General features: G+C 36.2%; 1 protein-coding gene across 1 annotated transcript in view; it reads right to left on the bottom strand.

Moving 5' to 3' along the window:
• The window catches only part of DPP10 (dipeptidyl peptidase like 10), a 331,482-nt gene that overhangs the window by 119,864 nt on the left and 198,353 nt on the right, over positions 1–13,265 (bottom strand). Inside the window, exon 5 of the mRNA XM_049615726.1 lies at positions 5,980–6,100. Coding sequence (XP_049471683.1) covers positions 5,980–6,100 — 121 coding nt within the window. The remainder of the gene's footprint in view (positions 1–5,979; positions 6,101–13,265) is intronic.

Raw genomic sequence — 13,265 nt, 5'->3', positions numbered from 1 at the left:
TTGTAATTCTGATCCTGATTTGTACAAGTTACTTGCAATTCATATGAGGAGACCCATCCACAGGACACACTGAGGAAAAAAAAGGCTAAATGCCAAATGGGTGTAAATTCTTGTGAGACCTAAAGGTACAGAGAGATCAGATTGCGTTGCCTAAAATCAACACTCAGGGTTTCTAAGAAGTGGGTTCTATCCTAGCTGCAAATATGTATGCACAAGTACTGCCCAAGAATAAGAATGGCCGAGATTTGAGAACACTATTCAGGAGAAACTAGGTATCGTCTAATTTATTTTAGTGCGATCCATGTCTAAAGTTGTTCCTCACAAAAATGTTAAAATAGCAAAGTAGTACACACAAAAAGTTATGTGACTTCCTTCAGGTACAAAAAATCAAGCTAACTGAAATGGGCAGGAGATAAATAAAAGAATCTTTAATATGCATCTGCTTAAGAGTTCTCTTGGATAATGCACACACTTTTTTAATTACATCTAATAGGGGCTCTTACTCATGGAATGAAACTTCCTGTTTAATTATATTATATTATTTACAAACAATGTATTTCTACAAATTGCATTCCATTCCATTCCAATAAAGGTTTGGTTCTTTGTCTTTATTACAATGATTAGAAAATCTCAGTGCAGAACAGATGGAGTTTTCAACACATGTTGTTTTATATAAAAAACACTTAGAAACATAGCCTCAACACAAAGCACTTACAGAAAACTAATATATAATCATTGTGTTCAGATTAACATGCTATTCTGAAAAGTAAGCTGATTTCATCTATTTGTGGTATATCAATTTAGACAGATAAGATTTCCTGAGTATGCTACTGCCAGTCATAGGGGTCTATGGATGACTTTTCCCCTTTATTTCTTGTATCTCACTGTCAAGTTTCTTCAAAGAGTTGTCTATATTCATAAACTTTTCTCTTCCCATTTATACCTCTATCCACTGCCGTCCTGCTTCTGATACCACAAATTGACTGATTTTGCTTTCATCAATTTCTGGTAGCAAATCCAACAGTAACTGTGGAATCCTTAGCTTATTTGACTTCCAGAGAATCAGCATTGTTATTCTGTCTTCCTCTGGCTTCCATGGCTGCCCCTCTAATTTTTTTCTCTTATCTGCCATAGTCCAGTTTTACTGAGAGTTAGTAAGTGCTCAATAAATATTTGTTAAATCAATGAATGGATGAATGAGACGTCCTGTATCCAAGAGAAGGAAGGAAAAAAAGCAAAAATAGGCATTTTGTGTTATTCTCAGTGAGCAACCAAAAATGTACCGATTTCCATCTCTTGAAAGGGTATTGTTAATGCCGTGAATTTTTTCTCTCACTTCTTTCTTCTTGTCATTCTTAAAGCTCAATGCACAGACCATTTCTTCTATTAAGTGACTCTATATTCCTCTATCCCATTAGAATTAATTCTTTTATTTATATATCTATTGACCATGCTCCAAATGGTTCCTTATATAATAGTTGTTTACAGTTTTTCACTCCAGTAAGTTGGAAATACCCAAAACATAGAAACCCTATTCCTCATCACATTGTACTCAGATAATCCTGGAAAGATATATATACTCAGTAACTATTGAATTGAATATTGAGGAAGAATTCCTTAAAAATACATTTATAAATCATTTAGGCACAGTAGTTCCAATATTTCATATGCTCAAATAACTTAAAGTGATAGTCAATTTTTGTTTCTAGTTAATAGGTTCAATACTTTATGAAATTTTTCAAAGCTGTAAACTTGGCAGCTGTGAACTTTAGGGTTTTTTTAGCAAAACATTCATGTGATATTTTATTTAGTTAAGTTACTATGTTAAGTGAGCCAATTTATATGAATAACATTAGATGCATTTTGTGTGAATTATGTTTAAAGTGATACTTCATTTTGAGCATGATGTTTTATTTTTCTTCTAAACTTCAACTCTTTAAAACACATATTTTATTTTCCTTGACTTTCCTTAGGAATTGAATAATACTACAAATACAAAGAGGCTTTAAAATTATACTTTTAAAGACTTAAAATCTCGACATAAGTGCCTTTGGTTGGGATTAACAGCCACACTCACAGATTGGCCTAGACTTAAAAAGTTTAAGCCATGCCCTTAAATGTGCCACGAAAACATTTTATTATCCTTTATGTGACTCCTTCTTGAATCTTTTTTTTTCCCCTATGATATTTGCTAAAGGCAAATTTCAATAAACAAGGTGGAAATGTTACATGTTACTTCTGGAGTCTCCCACACACACTATTCAGATTGTAATTGATTTCTGTAAAGTTACAAGAAGGAAATCTCCACACTAGAATGTCACATACATACTGCTGAAGATCACTGTGCTGTGGTGAGTGTACTGAAGGGAAAAGAGAAGGTTTGGAATCTGGGAGCTGATGGAATCTTGGAAAAGCAAAGTGATAGAAGAAAGTGAAGGTATTGTGTGGCTCTTGAAATACAGGTTGGGGATGACAGGCAAAATATTGAGGGAAACATTAATGACATCTGAATGGCCTAAATCCCTCTGTCAAACCTTAACACTGATTCCCTTGGTATAGTTCCTTCTCTTGGAAGTAAAGTGAGGACTGAGGTAAGTCTGTGGTCAGAGTCTTTGCTTGAGGAAATAGACCAGGGAAATCTAATGGCTCGGGTCCATAATGTATGCCATTCCTTAGGGAACGATGAAAGGCACTGAAGTGAAACAGGTAAAGTAGATCAGGACTAAGCACTGGATTTGAGGACACATATTCAAGTGTCACCTCTGGCACTCATGAACTTTAAGGCCACGTCCAAGTCACCTATCCCTGAGTCTTGGTTTCTTCTGTAAAGGAATAAATATGCTAGTACTGTGAGGATTCAATCACATAGCGCATTTGGAATTTGCTAGTATGCCTAAGATAAGATAAGATAAGATAAGATAAGAATAAGAGCCAAGGGACTGAGTTTCATTTGAATGGCAAAAACTCTAAGTTTTCAATTTCTTTTTTGGAAAGTGTCAGGCCTACAGACTTATTACGGAAGACTTTTGTTATTTCTTTGTCTTTCCTGTCTCTGACACAGTGTTCACTCTCTAGTGGAATATATATAATTTCATTCTTTAATTAAGAAAATAACCTTATTTGTAAGATAATGGTCTTTAATTTCTCTTTTTTCAATTTTCTTAAAAATGTAATGCCAAAAATTACACAAAGTCACGCAATATGACATATCCTATGTAAAGGATAGAGACCCAAATCATCTTGTTCAGTGGTCAAGTCAGTACATTCTACACCGAGTTGACTTAGAAGTTCCTTGGATCACATTTTGTTACCCAAGGGAGCATGCTAGCACACTGTGAGGCACCAGTGTTCCCACTAAATTAAGTTTTGCATCCCTGATGTATGCATCACTAGGAATGCCTGCTCACTGGGTCTGTCACCACTGTTTACTAGCGACCCAAACCAGAAGCCAAAAAATCATTCTTGACTTCTCATCTACTCCATCCTTTTAACCACTAAGATCTATTTTGCTGCCTCGTCAATTTTAGAATCTCCCTCCTTCTTACTGCTTTAACCCTGGTACTATTGCTCATTATCTCTTGACGGAACATAGAAAAAGCCCCCAGCTGCTCACTGGTTCTTTCTGCTATTTGATCCCAGCTTTATGCTGTACTCAAAATGGCCTATTTATATGGAAGATCTAATGCTGACACTCCCTTACTTGAAAAGCTCTATTAGTTTCCCCCTTTATGAGGTGAAAAAATAATCAAAATCCTGGATTATTTTTAGGGTCACCATCCCTTGGTTCTTGCTGTCTTCCTTTTTCTCAAATTTTATGCCCAAATAATATCAAGCATATTTTAGTTCCCAAGGTGCACACGGAGCTATTTAACTTTGCTATGCTTTTGCAAACTGTTGCTTACATTTCCCTAATTTCTTCTTTTTAAAGTATTTTAATTTCAATTCCAGTTTAGTTAACGTAGAGTGTAATGTTAGTTTCAGGTATACAATACAGTGATTCAACACTTCCATACATCTGGTGCTCATCACAAGTGTACTCCTTAATTCCCACCACTTATTTAACCCACTCCCCAACCCACCTCCCCCTTGGTAACCATCAGTTTGTTCTCTATGGTTAAGAGAAAGATAAGAGTTTCTTGGTTTGCCTCTCTCTCTCTCTCTCTCTCTTCTGTTCATTTGTTTTGTTTCTTAAATTCCACATATAGGTGAAGTCATATGGTATTTGTCTTTCTCTGACTGACTGACTTTGCTTAGCAAAATACTCTCTAGCTCCATCCATGTCATTGCAAATGGCAGGATTTCATTCATTTTAATGTCTGAGTAATATTCCATTGTATATACACACCACCTCTTCTTTATCCACTCATCAATTGATGAATACTTGGGCTATTTCTTACCTACTTTCTTTGTTAATCTTTCAGTGTCAACTCAGAGGGTTTCTCCTTTAGGAAAATGTTTGCAAATGCCTAGAATGGGCTAAATCTTCTTTGTTCTTATAGAATCCTATGTTTACTGTGATTTGACCGTTTACCACGCTGCACTAACATAGTCTCTTCATCCCTCAGGGTCTCACACAGTACTGACAATATTTTGAAGATAAAGGGCATCTCTTACCCAGCTCCTCTACATAAAAGATGGTTAGTTCTTGCTAACTAGATTCCTGGAACTACCCAAGTTTCAAGTTTGTTCTCCAGATGTTTCTTTAATTCATTGGGCCATCTCAGGCCCCACCAATAACTTACCTTTTTGTCAGCTTCTGACACTCTGAACCAAAGAAACCTACTTATTACTCTGCGTGTTTGAATTTTTTAAATTTCATACCGTAATTATTATTGATATTTCCAAAGTAGCTTCCACTACTCCTCAGAATAAACTGTGGTCTCTAAAATATTTTATTATTTGATGCTAGCATACACATAAAAAATATAGATATAGATATACATGTGCACATATGCATATAAATTTCAAAGGTTACAATGTCTCTTCATTAATAAAATAGCTACACCCGGCAAAATGTTTCTCTTAATGTAAGGTCCTCAAAGTATACTTTGTTTAGTTCCCTGATGTATCTCAGCACCCTTACAAATACTTGGAAAGTAGTAAGTCTTTAATAATATCTGTTTAATGATAGACTGGATGAACAAAAGAATGAGGTAAGTGATTTACTTTTCTTACAGAATTAAAAATATCGACTCTGAGGTAGAAAGATTGCATTTGGCAGTATTGCTCAAGAAATAAAATTTATTTTCTAGAAGAGCCTTAGCTTTATAATTTCTAATCAAATACAACTAACTTAGTTTAAATCTCGATGTTTTGCCAAGATCAGTTGTGGAGTCTGAAACCTAGGTATTAACCTCAAGCTTTGAATCTTCCCCAGGAAATCTGTGCCTATAACCTAGCTGACAATTGGTGGATGCTAAAATTGGATAGAGATTTTCATTACCTGATTCCTTTTTATATTCTTAACTCTCATGAAGACTTGATTCAACAATAACAGCAAATAACTCTTTAGGTGGGTTTTATTTTGCTCCCCATGCAATGACTTTTAAAATGTGACAGACTGTTCTTAATGGGAATGACTAAAATCAAGTGGCTTTCAAGTAGTTTTTCAACAGTAAAGGTTTTTGTTTCTTCTTTTCCACAGTCAGAAAAATTCAGAATCGAATTCCAGGGTGATATAAGGTGATCATTCACTTTCATTAGTTAAGCATCACCAAAATAAAATCTATCTAATCTGAACAAAATGTATGTGTATGTGTACACACACACACCAAATGTGGAATCATATTAGTAGACATGAATCACAACCAGTCAAAATACGAGTGCATGCAAAGACATGAAATCATGAAGGCAATTTTGAGTGAAAATAAGAAGAAATGGAGCTCTAAGTCTTGTTCTAGAACGAATAGAGTTCTTTTACAGATTTTGTATAAAAATATGTCATTTGTGTTCTTCTGAAACTAAATCTATTCAACTCACCTTCGTATAACCAGTCAGCAATCCCATTAAAAATAATTCCTTCTTTTCCGGAAGATGTCAGCCGCAATGAACTGCTCTTTATATCAGGTTGATAGTAGATATTATTTTCAAAAATATAAATCTGGTTCCAGAAACATATAAAGCAAACCAAAAAAGAAAGAAGAAAAAGAAAAAAATACCAACATATTAGGAAGTTTTTAAAAAATACTTTCATACTAAAAAAATAAAATACTTTCATGCTATAGAATAATAGCTGAGGACATAAGTGCCGTATTATTTTCCTGCTTTCTGTTTCTTTTTATTTAGTGCACACATTTGCATTGTTTTCAATTATTAACGGCACTTTCCTTCCTTATCATATCAGTATCAAATTATGATTTAGAAATTACATAGTACTGGTATTTAAGCTTTTATATCTGTTTTTTCTACAACAATTTTTCATCTATTTCATCTATTTTTTATACCACAAAATTGATTTGGGTTTTACTAACTCTTTGCATACTTAAGAGACTGATAAACTGTATCAGATGCCATTTTAGTAACAGCTAACAGATGGCTTAAGAGCTTCAATTTGGGGTCTTTTACAAAAATGGACTTGGTCATCAATAAGATAATCTCTAGAGAATCTTTCTGATTCCATCCATCCTGACTCACTAATACCCTGATGAAAGGAAAGGATGGCAAAATTCCCTTGAATTGATTAATGGAACACATCTTGCTATGCCCCATTCTTTGCTGGCAAATCTTTCCTTAATAGCATAGCAATAATAATCAATGTGTGTTTGAGGGTTCAAGAGAGAGTTTTAATTTGAACTCATCACAAAGTCTTCCAAAATAATATCATCATCAACAACAGCCCCCACAATAGGAACAACAGTAGAAATTGAGCAGAATCTGTCCACACAAAGGGATGTGTCTTTTTTTTTTTTTAATTTTAATGTTTTATTTATTTTTGAGACAGAGAGAGACAGAGCATGAATGGGGGAGGGTCAGAGAGAGAGAGGGAGACACAGAATCTGAAGCAGGCTCCAGGCTCTGAGCTGTCAGCACAGAGCCTGACGCGGGGCTCGAACTCACGGACCATGAGATCATGACCTGAGCCGAAGTTAGACGCTTAACCGACTGAGCCACCCAGGCGCCCCAGTGATGTGTCTTTAATACAGAAAATTCAGGATAAAATTATCTGTAACCCATATTTGATTTTTTTAATTTTAATTTTGAACAATCTCTATATCCAATGTGGGGCTTGAACACACAACCCTAAGATTAAGAGTCACATGCTCTACTGACTGAGCCAACCAGGCACCCTACATTTGAATACTTTTAATGCAAACCTTTCAAACTGCTCGTCCGTGTGATAATATAACCTTCAGAGAATCATGTTTCATCCACATGTTGGGGGGAGTAGAAGACTGTCAAATGGAAAACAAGCTGATATCCAGACTGAACATTCTACTAGGAAGGTAGAAGATGGTTAGTGTCCTTGTGTTCCAGCATGCTACAGGACCACTGCACAGTAGCAAACAGAGCAAACACAAGAACTTCTGATATAATCCTCTCATTAGGTCCTAGATTTTAAATCTCGGTGTGAAAAATAATGAAAACCATATTAATATCCAGAAAATCTCATTGATATTCTACTTTGAATCTGGTGATTTGGCAAGGATATAAACAGCAGATCTAATTAATCATTCCAACACTACATGTAATTTGTATTACAGGTAAGAATGCCAATGTAAGGATGAGGATTTGGGGGGAGGGTGGGGAGAAAGACAGCTAAAACAGGGTGTTCAAAAGAGAGGGCTTTATAATCAGGCAGCCTAAATTCAAAATTTGAACGATTTTGACAGTTTTCTTAAACTTTTTAAATCTCAGTCTTCTCTTTTATAAAACGTGGGACGTCTCACACCTGCCTTAGTGATCTGTTGTGAAGTATACATGACGTAATAAATGTAGCACATATAATACATGACTATCACTAGAAACACGAGCTAATTTGGTTCAAAATCCTAAGCTTTTTGGAGGCTACAAATTTTAAATAAATAAAACAAAACAAAACAAAAACCCTCTCCAGCTTCAGCCGATGTGTAAATTCTCCCAAACTATTGGCCAGCATTGCATATTATGTTGGTAAAATATTGATTAGGAGTAGTAGTAATATACTAACAGTAGTAGTGTTCTACTAATAATGAAAGAAGAGAGGTAATAACAAATGACACTTGCTGCTTTCATTTCGTTTAGAAAGTTTTCAAGTGAAAGAAAATACATTTATTTATTTTTTTCTTTTTCAAATATTTATTTTGAGAGAGGGGGCACATGCGGGCAGAGAGAGAGGGAGAGAGAGAATCCCAAGCAGGCTCCACTGTCAGCATGGAGCCGGACGTAGGGCCCGATCTCACAAACTGTGAGATCATGACCTGAGCCAAAATCAACCCACTGAGACACCCAGGAGCCCCAGAAAGAGGTTCATTATTGAAATCACATGCATCATACCTAGCTTAAAGCTTGAGAACTATACCTCAGGTGTCTTAAAACTGGGTGGAAGTTGGTTTTAACAACTTGCACAACCCCTTATAACCAAGGAAAAATATTAACTTTATTCCAGCCATCTAGAGCTTAATTTAAGCTTTACATCTTTTGTCAACTACCTCTTTTTGCCTTTCACAAACAGGCACACACAAAGTGCCTTCACAAACTGGCACACAAAGTCTTCCCTACATGGAAGGAATACCCTTTTTGTACCTGAATCTTCTATTAGGGCTTGTGAGCAACAATAGTTCAGATCATCTACACCCAGAATACTTAAGGACATGTGGCTATTCTTGGGGGTAGAGGTGACTTAATCCAAAGTAATGTAGTTCCAGATCCTCAGCTTTCTGAAGGGAACAAACTCTAAGTCAAAACAATTAATAAAACCTCCACGATTTCAGCAGATGTATAAATTATCCAAAACCATTGACCAGTAATTACATTTATATTTGAAGAACAGATTGGATGATATTCAGAATCCATATGAAACTGACATCTGCTTCAATGTAAAAGAACAAGCAATATGGAATCTGAATTTTAATGCCATTTGCTGAAAGCTTAAATACCAGGGAATGTCCACAAGATCTTTCTTCTATGGACGAAAAATTTGTAGCTGCCTTCAAGAAAATGTACATTTGTAATCTTCTGACCTCTTTTAAATAGCCAAAGTTTTTCCTTGAATTATATTAGTTTCAAATAATCATCACAAACTCTAACTATTAGCTTAACAATAGGAGAACTGCAAATATTCACAGGTACTACATGGCCACTCTGATAGAATTAAACTGGATCGAAATGTCAATCATCGAGGACTTAAACTAGATTTAAATCACATTGAAAATATGACAAACTGTAATGCTATTTATCCTAGTGTTATTGATTAAGCTGTTTACTTTTTTTTTTTGATGCTGTTAATCAATTCTTTCAATGAGCCACCTAAACAGTATAACAAATAGGAATGGATAGGTATTTTACCATTTAACTCTTCAATTTACAAAGCAAGCCAACTACACGGTTTTTAAAAATCAATGGTCTTCTAAGTTTTTTTTAAGTTTATTTATTTATTTTGAGAAACACAGAGACAGCATGTGTGGGGGAGGGGCAGAGAAAGACAGGGGGAGAGAGAGAATCCCAAGCAGGCCTTACCCTACCATCACAGAGACAGATGCAGGGCCTGAACCCGCAATACCATGAGATCATGACCTAAACCGAAACCAAGAGTTGGAAGCCTAACTGACTGGGCCACCCAAGAATCCCCAAAATCAATGGTCTTAATACACTTACAAAATTATTCAAAACTGGTAAAGACATCAGAAAGGCAACAGGAAGACAAAGTACTATGTGCCGACTCATGGCAACAAGTATGTAATAAACGTTCCAAGAAATTAATCAGTGTGCTAGTTGATAGGTCATTCTCAAGTTATTGGACATAGCATGTGTCACTGCTGAGCAGGCGTCTATAAGGGCCAATTATTCACCTTTTCTTCCCACTGCCATAACCACCCGCAATGCTTCTGATGGTGGGCACCCAGTGGCTTTGACTGCTGGGTAAAGAAGGTTGGAGCACATAGCCAAACTGTGATGGACACATAGCAAGAAGTGAACATTTAATGTTAAAAGTCATTATGATTTTGGAACTGAGAGTAATGACAGTGTACATTAGCCTACTGTGCCTGATTCAACTAGAGACAATGCCTGATAGTAGCAGACTCTTGCAAACTTTTAATGAGCTTAGAAAAACAGCAAAATAAAACAGGAATATAATTGAATATCAGACCTATTTTTGCTGAAATGTTACTGAAAAGTTATTCCACATTCACTGACTGTCATGATAATTTTAAATTAGAAAATTGTGAAGGGGCACCTGGGTGGCTCGGTTGGGCGTCCGACTTCAGCTCAGGTCATGTTCTCACAGCTTGTGGATTCGAGCCCTGCATCAGAGTCTGTGCTGACAGCTCACAGCCTGGAGCCTGCTTCAGATTCTGTGTCCCTCTCTCACTCTGCCCCTCACCCACTCATGCTCTCTCTCTCTCTAAGAATAAATAAAACAAAGGGGTGCCTAGGTGGCTCAGTCGGTTACCCGTCTGAAATGAGTTGAAGTCATGATCTCAGGTCCATGAGTTCCAGCCCCACATTGGGCTCTGTGCTGATAGCTTGGAGCCTGGAGCCTGTTGGGATTCTATGTCTCCCTCTCTCTCTGCCCCTCCCCTGCTCATGCTCTGTCCTCTCTGTCTTAAAAATAAATAAAAACATTAAAAATTAAAAACAATAAATAAAACATTAAAAAACAAATTTAAAAAAAAAGAAAATTGTGAATTACTCAAAAATCCCCATTTTCTCTAACACCAATGGTGTTAGAGGATATGAAACAGTCTAGTTGGGATAGTATTTGGGTTGCCTTTTACTGTGACTTGCTTTCTGGGAAAAAATTATAATTAAGAAAATATACCAGATAACAGATATTGCTGGTAGGAATGTAATGAATGGAGTCCTTTCTTATGTTGATTGTAAAAATATAAAGTAGTATGGCCATATGGGAAAATGATATGGGAAATCTCATCAGCTATCCCAAACCTGGGACCTTCTCTTTTAGGGCAAAAAAAGAAAGAAAAATCACTAATAAGTAGGAAATGCTGATGGATAATATTTATATCAGCAGTGTTTATAATGGCCAAAAGGAGAAGTCAAAGTGAAAACCCATCAAAGCAAATACCTGGATGGATTATGATTCATCTGCATCATGTTATAACATTCAGGTTTTGAGGAAAACAAAGTAGTGTTATGTGAACTGATGGGAAGAAGTTTCACTGAGATATTGTCAAAGGACAAAAGACATAAAAGTTATTTCAATGTGAACCCATTTTTTGCACTAAACAATAGCACTACTTATACAAAATTATACTAGCAGGAATATCACCAACAGATATACATTGGTCATTCATTATCTGTTGTAGTTAGTTCCATGCCTGCCCCAATATAGTCTTTTATAACTGTGGGCCATTCAAAGCCCCAAATTCCCATTTCCCAGACTCTCTTGCAAACTAATCTTCTCATCTTCTTTGCTAGATGAGTTTTAGTTACTTTGTGCAAAAAGAGAGTTGGTAGATAGGAATTGAAGACATTTGCCATTAACAGTTGGTCTAACATGTCAACTTAAGCCATAGTGGTTCAGTGGTAGTTTAAAATATTTATAAATATTATAAATAAACACACATATATATATATAAACATGAGGAAATTTAAGGATACCTATATACATATGTATTATATTTACATACATGTGTATATATCCACATATAAATATATGTATGTATGCCTGTGACTCTGCAAGGATATATGCTAGCCTTTTAATATGGGTTTATGTGTTGGAAAGTAGATATACAGTAAGAGAAAGGAATAAGAAACAGGTAGTCAAACAGAAAAGACTGGGAAAATATGCTAAAAAGACTTGATTACAGGGGCGCCTGGGTGGCGCAGTCGGTTAAGCGTCCGACTTCAGCCAGGTCATGATCTCGCGGTCTGTGAGTTCGAGCCCCGCGTCACGCTCTGGGCTGATGGCTCGGAACCTGGAGCCTGTTTCCGATTCTGTGTCTCCCTGTCTCTCTGCCCCTCCCCCGTTCATGCTCTGTCTCTCTCCGTCCCAAAAATAAATAAAAAACGTGGAAAAAAAATTAAAAAAAAAAAAAAGACTTGATTACATTTATACGTGTACGTAAAGTATAAAGGTTAGTAGATGTGTAAAGTACCAACAATAATTTCAGTGATAATAAAAAATAATGACAGTGATACAGAAATTAGGCATATAGGCTCTACATGAATAGTAGGTGATTCTTTATATTAATTTTTTAAAAATATGAAACTAATGATAAAGGATGTTTTCTTGGAGTAGTAGGGTTTTTCAACCTACTGACATTAAGGACTGGATATCTTTTTAAAAATTTTATTTATTTATTTTGAGAGAGAGAGAAAAAAAGAGCATGAATAGGGAAGGGGCAGGGAGAGAGGGAGAAAGAGAATTCCAAGCAGGCTCCACACTCATGGCAGAGCCCAACGCAGGGCTAGATCCCACACACTGTAAAACCATGACTTGAGCCTAAATCAAGAGTCCAGTGCCTAACCAACTGAGCCACCCAGGTGCCTTGAGGCCTGGATATTTCTTTGTTCTGGACGACTACCCTGACATTGTGGGATGATTAGCAGCATCCCTTACTGCTACATACAAGATGCCAGTGACAGCCCTTTCTCTCAGTTGTGACAACCAAAATTGTCTCCAGACATTACCCAATGTCCTCTGGAGGGGAAGGACAAAATCACCTCCAGCTGAGAACCAATGATTTTGAGGTAAATTGTTTTGCATGTGTATGCTCCATGAATAAAATAATTTAGTTTAATTCCGTAAACTTTTAAAAGCCAATTTGCAATTTGTTGTCCAAAAGTACTCTGCTAAGTGTGCCTGGGGCCTTTAGCCTGGGGCTATAAAGATTTTAATGTGTAGTCCCTATCTTCAAGAAGATTATAATTTTATGTGATGGGCAGGTAAATTCCTAAAATTGAATGAAGAAAAAAAATACATATTTAGGGCTTAGGCATGAGTGGCAGAGCTCAGGGTGGGGGAAGTGACTCATGAGACATTTATGAGATACTAATGTAAACAATGTCATAAAAGACAAGGAGTGATTTCATGGGATTAGGAAGGTAGAGAAAAGAAATGTCTAAGGGACATTTCCCTTAGAACTAAGGGAAACAGAATGGGCTAA

The sequence above is a fragment of the Panthera uncia genome (assembly GCF_023721935.1).
Source record: "Panthera uncia isolate 11264 chromosome C1 unlocalized genomic scaffold, Puncia_PCG_1.0 HiC_scaffold_3, whole genome shotgun sequence".
In the NCBI taxonomy this organism is placed as follows: Eukaryota; Metazoa; Chordata; class Mammalia; order Carnivora; family Felidae; genus Panthera; species Panthera uncia.
Note: the sequence above shows the minus strand (reverse complement) of the source record. Positions and strands in the feature narration are given on the sequence as shown.